A 17327-nucleotide genomic window follows, 5' to 3' on the forward strand; every position below is an offset into this window, starting at 1 on the left:
TACCAACTAATTCACTTAGACTTTTTTTTAAACAAGTCTACTTTTTGAGGAAGCTTAATACTGTCCTCCCACACACGCACTCGCGCACGCACACACACACACACACGCCAATCATTTGTAGGCGTATTATGACCTCGATAACCTTCCAGAGGCACGCTACCGGGGGCCTTGAAGACAGTGATCCTTCCAGTGCGCTACTGCCACCAAGTGGTCACCAACGCAACTTCAAAAACATTCTGCAGGTATGTAAATGTTTTGGCATTGCGGAGGGAAGGGAATATTTTTACATTCAGCGAGGCAAGAGCAAGATCAGACAGATGGAACAAGCCTTCAGCACTACATGTGCAGTATTGGGAATTCTTTGGCATTTTATTTTAAATGGTCACTTTCAGTGAGCTGAGCGCTTGACGGCATGATTCTTTTCCAAACTGCAGTCACCACATCTCCAATGCATGATACAAGCTATTTGAAATAACTGCAATGATAAGATTAAGTTTAAAATACTGTTTCAAGCATTACAGTGCTTTGCTGGGAATGTGGAAGACAAGGCGAGCAAAAATCGACTTTTGTCAAGCAAACCGCAATGTTGATGTAAAAACTGGTTTCACATAAAACAAATGCCTCCAGCTCGGAAAAGCCTGAAAATAGACTCAACTCATCAGTTTCGTTTAAATTCACCATCATATGGTATAACCTATGAAAGAGGCACTTTGTCATCGGAAGGATTTACAGTCTTAAAAGTGACAGCAAGTTCAACTAAGGATATGTGAAGTTGTTTTTTTCATCCGCTGTCTGCTGCTTTTTGTTGGAGTCTGTTGGTGCTGTGGGGGTGGGGCTCGGTCCGGGTGTGGGTACGATGTCGCAATCACCAGCGGTTCTGTGTGTTGCCTCCACAGCCGCCGCTCCGTCATTAGGAACCTGGTCGTGAAGATGAGAAACAGCTTACACACGTGGCCGTTGTTTGTGCTTGAACATTCACGTCGATGTCATGCAAGGAAGACCAGTGGTACAAAAACATCTTCATGCACGATCACGGCCATGCATATATGACGAGAACGGGCCGCCAGGGACATGATGCAGAATTTCCTCTCGCACACGTGACTGAAATACTCTCACAACACACCACTGAAGCACTTCCATACACGCGACTAAAAGACACACAGTATAGTGTAGGCTTGTTTGCAGCATTAGTAGTAGTGCTCTCAAGTGGTTGAGAGCCAAATTGCCAGAATGTTTCTTTTGTGTCTGTTGTGGCTTGGTTGCTCTGTCTACAACTCTACCACTGTTGTATGGTGTTCCACAGGGTTCAATTTGGGGGTTGTGTCTGTTTTAAATGTATTTGCTGCCCTTTGCTTGGATCTTAAGGAAGCATGCTATTTCCTTACACGCCTCCACCACTATGCATCTGCCCAGTACCTCGGGTCAGCTGATCAGATGCTAGTGGAGGTGCAAAGGACTAAGCAGCGCCTCACAGGCAATCGAGCTTTTTCCATTGCTGGTCCCTCTCTTAGCACCCACTTGATAAACTGATAAAGTGGGTGCAATGTGCCACCGTACAAAAATCAGTAGTATATAACAGTAAACAATGCTCAAAGGAGAAAACGATTTACCAAGATCAAAATGATTTCACACTGGGGAAAACTTCTAAGAACGATCCCTAATTTCGCAAAACTCCAGCCAACAAACCCACGACATGTTGATACAGTTTGTTTCCTTATAAACACACTTTGGCACTGCACATTCAAACGATTCAGTTCCCGTATTGGACACGTGATTCTTTCTTAAAGCAATACACGCACCGCTACGGGGTTTCACTCTTGAGCTCTCGGCACTGTGCTGATGCACCAGTGTCCCTCGTCCTATCACTAACTCACGGAGTACTACTGTGAAACAACATACAAATGAAATACTCTCAGACAATACTATAATGCTGTCACGCTATAGTCACACTATAATCCTCTCATACGCATGAATGGAAGACTAATACATAGTGCTGAAACACACTACTGACAAGGTTGTCACACACATGACTGAAATGCTCTCACACAAAAAAAGGCAACACTTTCATAAACACAACAGAAACACTCTCACACTACAATCTGGCTATCAAAATGATTTTTCCCACTCAGACGCTACTGAAATGCTCTCACGCACATAACATAAATGCTCTTACACACTACTTTATAGCTTTCATACACAACCTGGAAATTGCTCTCACACTCTTGTGACAGTCTCACATATACACCTGAAACACTCTCATATACCTTACTAGAATAATATATTTCAGCGAGCAGATTTCTGTATGTGTGAGAGGATTACAGTTTTTTATATTAGATCATTTTAGAAGTGAGTGTCAGTAAAAAAGAATTTTGCAGTGTGTGTGTGTGTGTGTGTGTGTGTGTGTGTGTGTGTGTGTGTGTGTGTGTGTGTGTGAGCGAGCATGTCAGTACCAAGTATTACTGTGTTTAATGTGTGACAGGTCGGACGTCCTGAGGTGTGTCCGTGAAGGCCTCCTTATGTACAACACAGCCTAGGACCCCACCCATGCAAAAAACATGACTGTGGAAACAAATTTCTCACCTCTCTACGGCGAAAGGGACCAACCGGTAAGAAAAGGAAACAGAATGTGAGAGTGATATCATCGCACAGGAAATGATGGTTGGGACACACTTTCTGTCAATACACAGCACACGCTAACTTGCAAATCAACTGAATGAAGGGTGCGTATATGAAGACGCACAGCATTTTCAACATAACGTCACAAAATTGGTGGGTGGCAATTAAATAGTAATTTAGCCTTCTTCTCTCCCGCTGTACTTTTAATATGTGAATAGTCAGTCAAATACAATTTCACAACAGCTGCAGCCATTATAAAAGTGCTTTCTAGAACATTGAACATAAATGTGACAGAAGGTAAATTGCTTCAAAGGGAGACGGAACTCCGGCTATAATTAACATTTCAACAGGTGATTTAGATGCGCTGGAAATTGAGATCCTGGAGGCGTGACCCTCGTCGCCTTTTTACTCCCTGCTAAGTAAGCAATCTGACTCACTCCAACGAACGTCAAATAAAGAAGGCTCATTGAGAGCTGGAGTTGGGGATTTATATATATATATTTTTTTAAGACATTGATGAGCAAAATTGTCTTTACAGCGCCAATGGGATGTCTTAAAGTGAGAAATATGGATCGGGAATGCATACGAACATTCTCATATTGGATGCTGTCGAAAAGTGTTTGGTGCGGCAACACCTGGGACAAACATATCCGATTACTGGGATGGATCCAGGGCCAGAAAGGGAGTTATGAGAAGGGGCACAGATCCAGTTACGTATATATACACCAATATATACCAAAATCAAAGCGGTTCAGATAACGGATGGATTTTGCAAATCGTGCCCGAAGCATTACCATAGAATTAAAGAAGTGCTTAATTAAAAATTGCTTTTGTTGCATTATTATTTTGGAAGGAAATCAAATTTAAATGAAATCCTTAGAGCCGTATCTGGTGAGTTTTTGTCAAGATTTTCAGTTTAGGTCAACGTTAGTCACTTGTGTTCTGCCACTTGGAAATACTGGCCTATGAAACCAAACAGAACCTAATAAAGTGAAAGGTTTTCCCCTCAGACACCAAAAAGACTTAATAAGAATTGATACGAATTGCCAAAGTGACACGGCTCACCTGTAGGTGCTGAGTCTCACGTGGCGACTGTCCACTCTTTGCCATCTTCACCATTTCTTTGATCTGGACAATAGCAAAGGCAATGGTGACCCAGGGGGCACCCGAGAGCACCCAGGCCGGCCGGGCGATGTCCTCCTGCTCTTCTTGGTACTTGGTCTTCTTCACAGGAAGAGGCGCGACCTGCTGGTGGAGGGTGGGGTTCCCTCCTTGGTCCCTGCTTTGGTTCTCGACCAAGTCAATGGTGGCAATGGGAACAGGGCTGGAGGGGACTGGAATGTTCTCTGCCAGCATTTTGGCCTCTAGTGAAACAAAGTAGAGAGAAGAAAAGGCAAAAGGTTGCATACAAGAAATAAACACAATGTAAAAAAAAAAAAACCCTGCAAACTACAACTGAAACAAACTGTTAAAAAAATAAAATAAAATTAATACATTGTACATGAACCTGCTCTGAAAACCACAACTAATCACAGAAAATATAAAAACCAAAAGTCAAAACGCAATGAAAACTAACGACGATGTTAATTCCAAAGCTAAGTAGAACCCACATGGGGCCTGGCACTGCCTAAGGGTTTGCAAAGCAGGAAGTTACCCACCGTTTCCTTCCGTTTGGCCTGTCAGACACTGGATGAGGACGAAGATGAGGAGGATGATCAGGGAAGCCATGCCAATCCCCCGGAATGATGCTGCAGCGCCTGCAAAAATTGAAAGCACTGACATTAGTTTTGCTCTGTCATGTTGTCACACATGACAATGCACTGCTCCAGGACTTTTAACTATGTATGAATCGGTGTGGGTGCACGCTAACTGTAGTGATCTGGTCTCCAGGATTGCAAACTTCCAAGAGTTTTTCAAGTTGGAAACTTTTCTTGGGAATTAATCTATGGGAACCAAAGGAACGCAATGAACCAGGAATTTACAAAACAGCATGGAAATTAACAGGGAACTTCAATATATTTGGTGAAATTCTATTTTTGCCTAATCCTGACAACCTGATGTCATCCAAGTGTAGTGATACCTTGACCTGAAAGTTGCCCAACTTGTTTTCTTTTTTAGTTTCCCAGTAATGAATCATCATTTCGTATTTTGATTTGTGTAGGAAGGCAAAATCAGGGTCACGTGCAAGCTTCAGAGACAATGCCGCTCAAGTGAGATGACATTAAAGCAGCAGAACAATTAGAGTACCACTTTGCATTCATGACTGCTTAAGACAAAACACAAATACAAAATATAATACATAAAAATGAATTATGTTATGTAGAATATCTTTCCATTAAAATAAATTCAATTTTGGGTTAATTCCAGTGGAAGGTTTACTCTAAATATAGTTTCGAGAATTTCAAATTCCCAATTTCATTTCCATTTGAGATTGCCCACCTTGGAGCCTACTGGTTATGAGATAACTTTAAATTTAGGAGCTGCCGACCACCGCATAACTTTAAAGACGCGAATCAAACATTTCTGTAACAATATCACAGACGGCGCACGCTGTAAACCTCTATTTGTCTTTTGCTGAGACAACTGTACACTGTGAAACATCCACATGGAGGCAAGCACTTAGCAGTGAAAATAAATGACTTTATCAAACCAATATTTCCTTCAAAGTGAGGATGATCTACCTCAGGGATATCATTTAAGACTCACACGCAGGAATGAATCACAAATGAATGAAGACATCGTACCAAAATATCCGACCAGGAGTCCCCCCACCATGGCCCCGCAGCCGCGGCCCAGCCCGAGGTGAAGACCCTGCAGGATGCCCTGGGCGGACGTCCTGAGAGCTGGCGGCACAGCAGCGCTCAAGTAGGAAATGCAAGCGGCCCAAACAGAGGCGTGGGTTACACCTGCAACGCAACCACAGGTGACATGACATTCAAAACATACGTTTACTTCTTCGCCTGTGAATCAAACAAAAAACAGTCACTGCTTTTAACTATATTAAAAAATATATATTTGGAATACATGTTTTATTACGAGAGAATTCAGAATAGTAGGAGTAGATGCAGATTATTTGCTTGACAGGCCACATAAAATGATGTAGCGAGTGAGTTCGACATCTGTGCCCCAAAACATTGATGCAGGTGATGTTACCTTGAAGGACCTCCACTGGCAGCACGGTCCAGGCATTCTGTAGGTACGAGATGTAGAGGTAGCGCGCAGTGTTGCAGCCCAGCCCAATGTAGAGCACCCTGAGGGCGAAAACACGTTGGCAGTTTAAACGTTTTGGTAACGTCTTTATGTTGATGACAGTCAACGCTGTCCTACATGAACAAAGCAATCGAAACACGCCCTAAAGTTAATTACTTTCGAAGGCTTCGACCACAAATCCATCAGGAGACGTTTGCTCAGAACACACACAAATTGTTTGCAGACACACACATTCAAATGACAGCTCGGTACGACCTTTTAAACGGCAGCACCTTGTCATTGCACTGCTTCAACTTAGTTATTTGTGTCGTAAAGATTACGAGACGACACCTAACACATGCTCCAAAATGTTGCAGCAGATTGTGGTTTCACCATCACATCAGTGAAAGATGGACAGATTTTGGATGTTGTTGAAATCCTCGTCAAGGTGGCCTTGAGCACAAAACGGACAACGCTCCAAACGATGCGTGTTCAACACCTTTGCCTCTCGCAATTATATAACTGAAATTGTGGGATTTAAAGTTGCATTTAACAAAAATAGGAACTTCATTTATTTGAACAAATTTGATGGATGGGCACTTAATCTACTGAATGACATTTAACAGTTCACAGGGGAGTAAAATTTATTTTGTCATGGACTGTGGACTGCTTAACTGTGAAAATAATGTAAAATCACGTCATGCCATGTATACAATTGGCCCTATATTTGATTGATATTTTAAGATTAAGATATCCTTTATTTGTCCCGCAATGGGGAAATTACAATTTTCGCAATCCACTAATTCTCCCACCAGTTGGTCGAGTAATCAGATAAATAATGATTTTGCATTATTAAATACAATAACATGCATGTAAGAAGCAAAGTATGTATGGCTTTAAAAAAAGTGGAGGAGGAGGGGGGGCTGGCATCGTGAGTGACATTGGTGTCAGCGAACGAAGGTGTCAAGTGGTTGGCTGTTAACTGGCAAATCTGTTAGCTAGTCTACATGGGGTGGTGCTTGCAACTCTCGTGTCATTAGTCCAAGTGGGAAAATGAGTCCTGCAAGTCTTTGGGGCACAAAGACTTTACACTCACTTTTGGACTGGTAGCACTGGTGTGACCAGCTTTTTCAGAATTGACTATATACAGTACAGTACAGCTTAATTTATAAGGCGCTTTCACAACAGCTGCAGCTGTAACAAAGCACTTCACAGAACATTGAAAATACTACCGGTACGTCCAAGAAATCTCGCACACACACATTTTACATACACATGGATATATACAGTATATACACAAAAGTGCGAGTTAAATTAGATGGCCATACACATCCGGATATTTATTCATGTAATTTACGCAGGAAGGTTTTAACCTGGATGTACACTCCACCTTATGTGTGCAGTGTGACAGACAATGCTGGAGTGCCTCCGATGATATGTAACCGGGAGGAGCCTTAAATCAAGCACTTGTTGTACTGTTATCGCTACGTGTTAGATACTCTGGGTATGTTAACGCAGGTCAACAGCAAGCCAAACTCATTTATTCATGAGCCACGAAACTGAGCGTTTTGCTCCTTTATTGCGGTCTTCTTGATGGCGTACAGTGAACAACTGTGACATCAGCTCAATGAAATGTAGAGTGAAAAGCCATTGCTTTTGAAGGTGAAACGAAAGAAGAATATAACTCAGGAGGACCAGTTGCAACGACCACGGTCAGGCTTTCTGTAACGACTCGTCGGATGAAACACGGCGTCTGCTACCCACAATGCACCGCGATAACTAAATGAATATTCTAAACACAATTACTATTCACGAAATGGCCCGAAACCTTTACTGTGGGCAGAACACTCGTGTTGTGGGACAGGATGAAGTTTTTACGAGCACACATTGAAAAAATTAGGAGCATTTGCGAGCATACTGGTCACATTTTCGAGTTCTGTCCGCAGTTTGTGCTTTAATGTTTGATTGGGGGGCGTCTGACAGCAGGGCCTTGAGAGGGACGAGTGGGATCTCTCGTCTATACAGCCTTGAAATTCATGTAAATGAAAATGTTGTGCATGTGCACGTTCAAGATCTCACCTGATATGTCCCACCAGCTCAATGAACTTGTGGCTGGTGAAGTAGGCGCCGAGCTCCGAGACGTGACTCAGGACAGAGCAGATGCCGAAGAGCGTGTAAGTGCCATGAAGATCCTCCAGGTGCCAGTACAGGAAGCTGAAGACAAAGCCGTAGCCGAAGCCCATGAACCAGGCCACAAACAGAACCGAGCTGTAGCGCACGCTGCACAGCAGCTTCAGAAGGTCGCTGTAGTGGAATTCCTGATCGACAACGGTGCTATTGTCGGTCGGATTCAAATTAGATGGCGCCCGTGGGCTGTCTGTCTCTCCAGCGATACCCTCTGGAACCTCCTGCCGATATTCACCACCCGTTTCAAAGTGGAACTGAGTGGCTACAACGAAGGCCGCACCCATAAGCACACCGAAGACGATGAAGGCGATCTGATAGTTGCGAAACTCGGGCACGATGCAGCCAAGGCCATCGACTATGCCGCTGATGTTCGTGTGGTCGATCCAGATGCCCACCAGCAGCATGGCCAGCCCCCAGCCCAGAGAGCCCCACATCCTCTGCAGGCCGTAGCGATCGCGGGCCTTGCCGAGGTACTGCAGTGTGACCGTGTCCACAATGGTGACGGCCGGAGCGCTGAAGAATTCGCCCACGATGATGAGCAGTAAAATAATGAGGAAGATGTTCTCCACTTGGGCGTTGTCGTAGATGATGTGGTGCTCCTTGGGACTGATTGTCGGAACAGGCGTGACAGTTGTAGTAGTGGTGTTGATATCGGGGTTTGTATCGTTGATGCTTCGCTTGGTTCTGGGGACTGGGAACTTAGTGAGCCAGTGGAGGTCAATGAGGCTGCGGCGAATGCGGTCGCTGGAATTACTCTCCTTTGTGACATTTCCGGGCGGGAGAGCACTGGTTACCGGCGGCCGCGTGGTCACGTCGACACCCTCCTCCACACATCTCATGTCGGCTGGCTTCACAAAGCCGATGCCGCAGTTGAACACCAGCCAGCAGGAGACAGAGAACAGCAGCAGCACCTTCCCCTTCTTGAAGCGGTCGGCCACAAGGCCCCAGAATGGCGCGCTGCAGAACTCGATGAAGTAGCGGATGCCCACCAGCAAGCCGCTGCGACTGGCTGACATGCCCAGCTGCTTATAGTAGACCGCAAGCAGTGGGTGCAGGGAGCCATAGGCGGCATAGAAGAAGAAATAGAAGATTTTCGAGATGAGGAGCTGAATGTTGATGCGGTGCAATATCCTCTGACAGCAGTTCAAGGAGCTGGACGGCCTGGATTGTGAGTTCACAGGCAGCTCGGCTGAGGAGTCGTTGGAAATAGGAGCAGGAACACTTGTCTGCTGCAATGACAGTTTGTTGAAGGCTCCCTCTGGCACCGACTTGTCCTGTGACTCCTCATCGTCGTCGGTCAGGATGGCAACCTTGTCATCAGCTGGCATATCTGGACAATTATGAGATGCAAATATTCGGACCTTGAAATTCCAAAGCAATTTTCTAATCCAAAATACTATCATCCCTTGACTAAGTTGAGTGCACAAACGTTTGCAAAGTTTTTATATTTGAAAGCCCTCACCTGGTCAACTTTTTTTTTTTACCTGTTTAGTAGCAAAAATGTGACTTTTGCATAAACTTTAGTGAAGTGGAAAAAAGGAGAGCAACAGTCAGACACACTCTCAGCCGTTCCTTAATGAGATAAACACACAAATACAAATCGAGAACACTCCCAAAAAGCAATGGGAAGAGGTGAAAATTGAACTAATCTTGTTCTATATATATATATATATATATATATATATATATATATATATATATATGGGTTTTTTTCATTTTTTGAACCGCTTAATCCTCACTAGGGTCACGGGGGGTGCTGGAGCCTATCCCAGCCATCTTCGGGCAGTGGGCGAAGGACACCCTAAACCGGTTGCCAGCCAATCGCAGGGCACACAGAGACGAACAACCATGCACACTCACACCTAGGGACAGTTTAGCGTGTTCAATCAGCCTGCCATGCATGTTTTTGGAATGTGGGAGGAAACCGGAATACCCGAAGAATACCCACACAGGCCCGGGGAGAACATGCAAACTCCACACAGGGAGGCCGGAAATGGAATTGAACCCAGTACCACTGCACTGTGAAGTCAACGTGCTAACCACTGGACTACCGGGCAGCCCTATATAATAATAGGTATCAGTGGCGGATGCTCGTCTGTCAAGGAGGGGAAGCTCAATTTTGGCCTACATCATAAAATGTATTCGTTTATTTATACGTGAATTCTACTCTCCGTTCATTTTCAAGAAAATGACCTGTGATCCTGTCAAACCAACAACGCGTCTTTTCCAGGGACTTAACTAGTGTCCTACAACAACAGCAACTACAATAAAAACCCACCAGAAATAAAAGATTAATTTGTCGGAACAAAAGTTGAGCACGTTGTAGCGCATATTTAGTCAATGACATGTACACACAATCAAATTTACATTCATATATTTGATCACTTATTCTTTGACATCTTAGGGCAGGGGTGCCGGAACTTTTCGGATCGAAAATCTACTTTTCAATCAAGTAACCTCCCGGGATCTACCCTTACCAGCGCGCGCACACGCACACGCACGCGCACGCACGCACACACACACGATGAGAAACAGCCTGAAACTGAGGCATACGACGCACTTTTGCAGCCTGTTAACTATCGTAGCTCACACGTACCGTTTAAAGTGCTTCCCTGGACCCTCCAAGATTCCTATTCTTTGCCCGTGCCCTCGGTGAATTGTACACGAAGCAAACTCCGAATGAGAATAATGACGATAAAAAAGATAGAGCGCAACAGCTCTGATCACAAGCTGCAATTGCAGACTGCTGAGCGCTAACAACTTCCGGTGACGTAATCACAAGCCACCGTAAATATTATATTTATATATATATATTTATATTTACCTGCTTTATTTTATTTTTTTAATATTTTTGGGGGGGGTGAAAATGACACTGATAAGACGATTAGGGTGCAGCGTACATGAACACAAAAAATCTGTTACTAACATGTACAAAGACACACAAATAGGTGTTTTTTTTTTCTCCTCGACACTCTTCGGATCTACTTGGGACCTGTCTTAGATCAGGATTGACGTAATGGGCACCCCTGTCTTAGGGGAAGCTGAGCCACTGATATATATATATATATATATATATATATATATATATTATCATTCATTCATTCATTCATTCATCTTCCGAGCCGCTTGATCCTCACTAGGGTCGCGGGGGATGCTGGAGCCTATCCCAGCTGTCTTCGGGCAGTAGGCGGGGGACACCCTGAATCGGTTGCCAGCCAATCGCAGTATATATATTATATATACTGTATATATACACATTTTGATTACATTAGCATTTGCAATGATAACAGTAAAATCTATTGTACATTTATTTATTTTAACGTGTAGTTCTGGCACTAAAAACACTGATAAGACAAGAATGTAGTTAAGCAGTAAAAATTATTAGTTCATTTTCAACTTTTTTGGTTATACAAAAGGTTACTGTTTGTAATGAGGGCAAAATGCAGGTGTTAAAATAAAAACACATTTTGGTTATAAGATGAGTCATTCATTTTGTTAACACATACATGACTTTTTAGCCGATTATATAAAACTATCTACATTAGGTTAAAGATTTGTGAATAATTCCAAACACAACCGATGTATACACAGCAAGCGGGGCCTCTTGAAAGGCACCGAGATGCCAGTGCGCCGCAATATGGAATTTATCCCTCACTCGCTCTGTTGCGGAAGTGCTTTTTTTCCTTTCCTATACAACCCATGTACGATACAAGTGTACAGCAACCAATACGATGATATATTTGGACAGTTGTGCCACATTTGATACATTAAAAAACGGATCTCAGCAGCAAAAATATTGTGTGAGAGAGGCAATGTCCTGGCAAATGCAAATGGGGTGACAAATAAAATGTCAACCGCTTACCTGCTTAGGTCACCGATCCCATTCACGTCAAACTATTTGCACTTTCTCTATGAGGTTTTCGCTCTCTGGTAAGACATTTCACTAACAAAATGCTATAAAATGTCTGCGTTTACCGCTTTAATCCAATCCAAGTCGCCGTACTAAGTAAAATAAGTACGAGTATCTATTTGTCGCCGGCTCGTTTGTCTTTTTCGCATGAGCTCGTCGAACCGGAGCTCCCACCTGTCCAGCACCAACATCAGCGTCAGATCACCCATGGTGGATGAAATACATTTCCGGAATTTGATTTCAAAATAAGAAACTATGTTACACTACGTTTGAATTGCTTTCACATAAAGAAGTAATGCTGACTTATCATTGCATTTTGAAATATGTATGAAGTCTAATTCTGTATTATTACTACTACTATTATTATTATTATTATTATTATTATTATTATTATTATTATTATTATTATTTTGTTTTTGCATACACGACATTTTAACTGACAATATTTGGACTTTCAGCTGCAGAACGTAATGCCTTTGTTTTTTCTACATCTGGTACGGATGTACGGATCAAATCCGATAAGCTTTATTACGCTGGTCGAATAAAGGGAGACTCCCAATTGTATTAATAAATGAACAATGCAGACCGAGACTGGAGACTCTGGCTCGACCGTGTGACGCAGATTTCTTTTCTTTCATTTATCACGACTGTGAAAATAAAATCATAAAATAACACGCTATGGTCCGACATCAACAACAGCGGATACCACGTCCGAACTGATCTCAAGTTATGTGTATTTAATTTATTTACAATGTTGAACTGAAATAATTTAAAGCAAAACAAGAACTCTTCTTCGAGACTGTCCTATTTAAAATATTAATGTAAGCTTTTGTTAAATTGTTAATTATCATCATTTTATATTTAAGCATTATATTATTTTATGTTAGTTACCTAAATTATTTTCTGTTTAAGACTTTCTGAAATATTCTTATGTTGCTTGCATGTGATTAGGGAAGAAAAGCGGGAAGGTGGGTCATTTACCGAAAGGGGGAGTGTTCGTGCGAGAGTTAGGAGGCAGCCGTTGAAGAATAAAAAAAAAAAAAGAAAGCTGTTTTCAAACGAAGTCGTCCTCTCCTTTTTGCCCATTCTAAACATAGAGCAATCCATCTAAAACCTACGAACCCCTCAACTTACATTAAGAATTAAATATGTCCATCCAAACGCATCCTGCACACAAGATTTGCATTAAGTCATGTTACCTGCAGGGGGCGATAGAGACCTTGATTGTTTTGCTAGTTACGTGACGTCATCAGATTTTTTAAAAAATAAGATTTTTGAGTAAAACAAATCCAAACTAGAATAATGTGGTTTTATTGGGAATGAAGCTAAAAAGAAGGAGAGTATATGCTCCGTGCAGCACTACAACAGTATATACCAGTACAACGGTACCTTGACTTGTGATTAAACACCCTCAGACCTCAGAACAGTCATCTTTCTTCATTGAAATGGATGGAAAGACAATGAAAAAAATTAATTAAAAAACTTTTTTCAATTTGCTATATATATATTCATTCATCTTCCTAACCGCTTGATCCTCACTAGGGTCGCGGGGGGTGCTGGAGCCTATCCCAGCTGTCTCCGGGCAGTAGGCGGGGGACACCCTGAATCGGTTGCCAGCCAATCGCAGGGCACACAGACACGAACAACCATTCGCACTCACACCTCGGGACAATTTAGAGTGTTCAATCAGCCTGCCATGCATATTTTTGGAATGTGGGAGGAAACCGGAGCACCCGGAGAAAACCCACGCAGGCCCGGGGAGAACATGCAAACTCCACACAGGGAGGCCGGAGCTGGAATCGAACCCGGTACCTCTGCACTGTGAAGCCGACGTGCTAACCACTGGACTACCGGGCCGCCCATGTATATGCAGAACCCTCAAGCTTCCTGGCCTTTGGTAGAGGACCCGAGCTGAATGAGGGACGGACACCACCCGAGGGGTGAGATGAAGATTTTTTTTTTTTTAAAGAGAGATAGAGAGAGAGACAGAGATATACTGTAGATATACTTATATATACAGTAGATAGATCGATAGATTGATAGATAGATAGATAGCATCGCTGATGGTGTAGTGATACACTCGCCTGACGTGTTTATGGGCAGCATGGGATCCGTTCCCACTCCGTGACGGTGTGGATGTGAGCGTAAATGGTCATTTGTCTCTGTATGTGCCCTGCAACTGACTGGCGACCAGTTCAGGGTGTTGTCTGCCTTTTGCTTGTCAGCTGGGATAACGACTCCGCGACCCTCTTCAGGATAAGCGGTGTTGAAAATGGATGGATATATCATAGCACTCAACAGTATTCCATGCATCCACCATCCATTTTCTGATCCACTTGATCCTCACGAGGGTCGCGGGGCATGCTGCAGCCTATCCGAGCTCTCTTCTGGCAGTAGGCGGGGGACACCCTGAACCGGTTGCCAGCCAATTGCAGGGCACACAAAGACGAACAACCATCCGCGCACACACTCACACCTAGGGACAATTTTGGGTCTTCATTCAACCTGCCATGCATGTTTTTGGAATGTGGGAGAAAACCGGGGAAAATCCACGTAGGCCTCAACAGTACCATTTAATAATAAAACCACAATAATGCCATAATTAATCAGGATGTAGACAATAAAACAGTTTATGCCAATATTTTTCATGCTTTGATTCAATAGTTAATGTTGAAATCCTTCGAGGCCACGAGGATGCAATCTACTGTGCTCAATTTGATGGTGGAATGTGAAGATGAAAGCTGCAGTTGCAGACCACTGTTAAATTCTGTTTGCATGCGTTGCTGCACAGCTTGTATTTAAATGTCTGTTGTTTAAAACTACACTGATGCAAGTTTTGTCAATGTGAGGCGTTTCATATTGCGTGTTATGTTTTATCAATTGGATAATTCCAAATCATAAAATTATCTTAATCACTGCTTGCAATGTCGGACAAAATAATGTAGACTGATGGTTTGTATCTTGAAAAACTCATAAGGTCTGTCACTTGAAAGTTTATGTATATGTTTAATATATTTTCTCAATTGAAATGAATTCCAACAACTTAAATATATTTAATATACATTTCTCTAACGTGCTATGATTGTCCACATATCTACAATAACCAGTTCAAAGCAAGTAAGCTGGTGACATCATAACTGGTTCAAAGCATTTCAATACAGTCAAAATGTGCGGATTAATGTTGAATTATAATTACATGAACGATTCAATCTGTTCACCCTGTGACAATTACAGTGTATCAACCGCTTCCGCAGAGTGAACAGCTAATTGTACTACTTGTGCTGACGTACTACTCCCACAGCACACGACTTGCATACCTTTGACAACGCATTAGTGACAGTAAAAACAGTAATTGCCATCGACAATCTATAAATGTATGTGCCAGAAAGACAATCTACACTGTATGGCAATTTAGTGGCAACCTCCCACTGTAATGCAGTTTCGAGCATGCAGTGTCAAGAATCAACTCCTTCCTGGATCACTGCTCTACGATTTTAGAGCACAACATTGGCAAAACCAACCATCCAGAGTCGACTGACACAACCAGCTGAAATCCAGGTGTGCCTTTGCTATACATACTGTACATGTGCTTAATGACCGGACTCACCAAGTGCTGACTTTCACCTATAATTACTTGTGCCGGATTGCGAGGGGCTACCATTACCGCTATTACTCGTCAGTCAAAGTACCACTACAAAGGAAAATGAAAAGGATCAATGTCAGTAGTCCGACTCGTCTGATAGCTCTCCCTGCTGCGTCCAGTGCTTCCTTCTCTTCTTCCGTTTCCTCTTCCTCTCCCCCATCAGCATGGCGGCCAGCACCGTTATGACCACAGTGACGGTGATGATGAGCACTGTGACTGTTTCGGCAATGCACAGTTCCGTATCCACCTGGATCAGCCGGATGTTACGCAACGCTGTGGGCTGTGCGCACGTCAGGTTGTAGTAGTCATCCAGGAAGAGTCTCTGGATGCTGCTCAGCTTCCCGAAAACTCTCTGCAGGTCACAGTCACAATTCCAGGGGTTTCCCTCCAGCAGGATGTGGGTGCTGTATGTGTGAATGCTCAGGAAGGTCTTGAAGTATATGCTGGTCAGCCGGTTGTTGGCCAGGTTGAGGAGGGTCATGCTGGTGAGCGGCTTGAAGATGCCCGCCTGTGTCTCATTGATGTGGTTGCCGGCCAAGTTGAGGAGCTCCAGCGAGCGCAGCATGGAGAAGATGCCATTGTTCAGAGAAGTCAGCCGGTTGCCCTCCAGGTGCAGATGTCGCAAGCTGCTCATGGAGGCGAACGACCTGACCTGGATGTTGCGGATGCTGTTGCCACTAAGGTTTAACTTCTGCAGGCTTTCCAGGTGCGTGAAGCTGCTGCTGTCCAGGCTGCTCAGTGAGTTGTGAGCCAACTGCAGTTCCCGCAGGAAGGCCAAACCCATTGAGAAACCCTTGTCCAGAGTGGCGATGCGGTTCCAGCTGAGGTCCAGCTTCTGCAGGAACTCCAGCTGTGAGAAGGCGCCATCTTGCACCACGCTGATGTTATTGTTCTGCAAGAGGAGCACACGCAGCTTGCGGTTCTTGTTGAATGAGCGCTCAGGGATGACGACGATGCGATTGTGCGACACGTCCAATAGTTCAGTGTTGGATGGGATCCTGCCAGGCAGCTCGGTGAAGAAGGCTCGTGAGCAGATGGTGAACCTCAGATCACCACGACAATCACAACCCAGCTCGCACCAGTTGCTGTGAGAGCGCGAGGATGCAGCTGACACAGCCAGCAGAATGAAGAGGAACTCCCTCATGGTTCTGGACACTCACACTGGCAAAAGAAAACAATATTTAATACATACAACTGACTTTGAAGATGTGCTAACCACAACTGTGTTTGTCAGGTAAGATGAAAATAACTGAACATTAAGATCATAGAAGTATTACATATTAATGGTCTAATTGTGCTACAGTAACATTTGTATAATCTTTTGGACTGTTTTTTTGTCTTACGTACAGCTGCTTCTCTTCTTCCGACCGCCGTCGACATCCAGCAGGCAGCAGGTGGAAACTAGACATGCTGCAAGTCAGGGAGGTGGGCGGTCACTTGGATGGAAATCCTAATGAGGGACACTACAAAGAGGATGGGAAGATGGAAAGACACACAGCAGTGAGGGGAGGAGAGCTTGTCAATTATTTACCAGGCCATGGGGGGGCGGGCCAAGCTGTGGGTGAGGGAGGAGGAGGAGGGAGGGTAAGTAATTGATGGCAGAGTGAGTCGCAGAGCAGAATTAGAAGGCCTTACTCAGTGGATTGCAAGAAGCTCTTAATCTCCACCATTTCATGGAACATATGTGCAGAAATCTCCCTCCTATGAGGACTTTGCATGCAGATGCAAGCGAAACTAAAACAAAGCTTTTTCTCAAAAATAAATGAAGAAATAGAAAAGAAA

The 17327-nt window shown here is 43.6% G+C and overlaps 2 protein-coding genes across 2 annotated transcripts; both read right to left on the reverse strand.

The window, feature by feature from the left end:
• Nucleotides 1-343: 343 nt before the first annotated feature.
• On the reverse strand, nucleotides 344-12097 carry LOC127592867 (major facilitator superfamily domain-containing protein 6-A-like). The gene is made up of 7 exons (XM_052053887.1): nucleotides 11855-12097; nucleotides 7885-9322; nucleotides 5770-5867; nucleotides 5361-5522; nucleotides 4275-4373; nucleotides 3682-3980; nucleotides 344-918 (listed from the first exon to the last, which is right to left on the reverse strand). The coding sequence occupies exons 2-7, from the start codon at nucleotides 9318-9320 to the stop codon at nucleotides 757-759; spliced, it is 2256 nt and encodes a 751-aa protein (XP_051909847.1). The 5' UTR covers nucleotides 9321-9322; nucleotides 11855-12097; the 3' UTR covers nucleotides 344-756.
• A 2847-nt stretch (nucleotides 12098-14944) lies between these two features.
• Nucleotides 14945-16726, reverse strand: LOC127595758 (insulin-like growth factor-binding protein complex acid labile subunit). Its single transcript, XM_052057504.1, is given in 2 exon segments — nucleotides 14945-15668; nucleotides 15670-16726. Coding segments are annotated over 2 exon segments (1095 nt in total). The 5' UTR covers nucleotides 16690-16726; the 3' UTR covers nucleotides 14945-15593.
• Nucleotides 16727-17327: the final 601 nt, after the last annotated feature.

The sequence above is a fragment of the Hippocampus zosterae genome, chromosome 2, assembly GCF_025434085.1.
Source record: "Hippocampus zosterae strain Florida chromosome 2, ASM2543408v3, whole genome shotgun sequence".
In the NCBI taxonomy this organism is placed as follows: domain Eukaryota; kingdom Metazoa; phylum Chordata; class Actinopteri; order Syngnathiformes; family Syngnathidae; genus Hippocampus; species Hippocampus zosterae.

What these genes read in the sequence shown, in the direction of transcription:
- LOC127592867 (XM_052053887.1), bottom strand. Translation starts at nt 9,320, where the DNA reads ATGCCAGCTGATGACAAGGTTGCCATCCTGACCGACGACGATGAGGAG. An exon ending in ACTCCTGGTCGGATATTTTG is followed by an intron (nt 4,374 to 5,360) that starts GTACGATGTCTT and finishes CAATTTTTGCAG; the next exon opens with GCGCTGCAGCATCATTCCGG. An exon ending in GTGAGACTCAGCACCTACAG is followed by an intron (nt 919 to 3,681) that starts GTGAGCCGTGTC and finishes CTTCACGACCAG; the next exon opens with GTTCCTAATGACGGAGCGGC.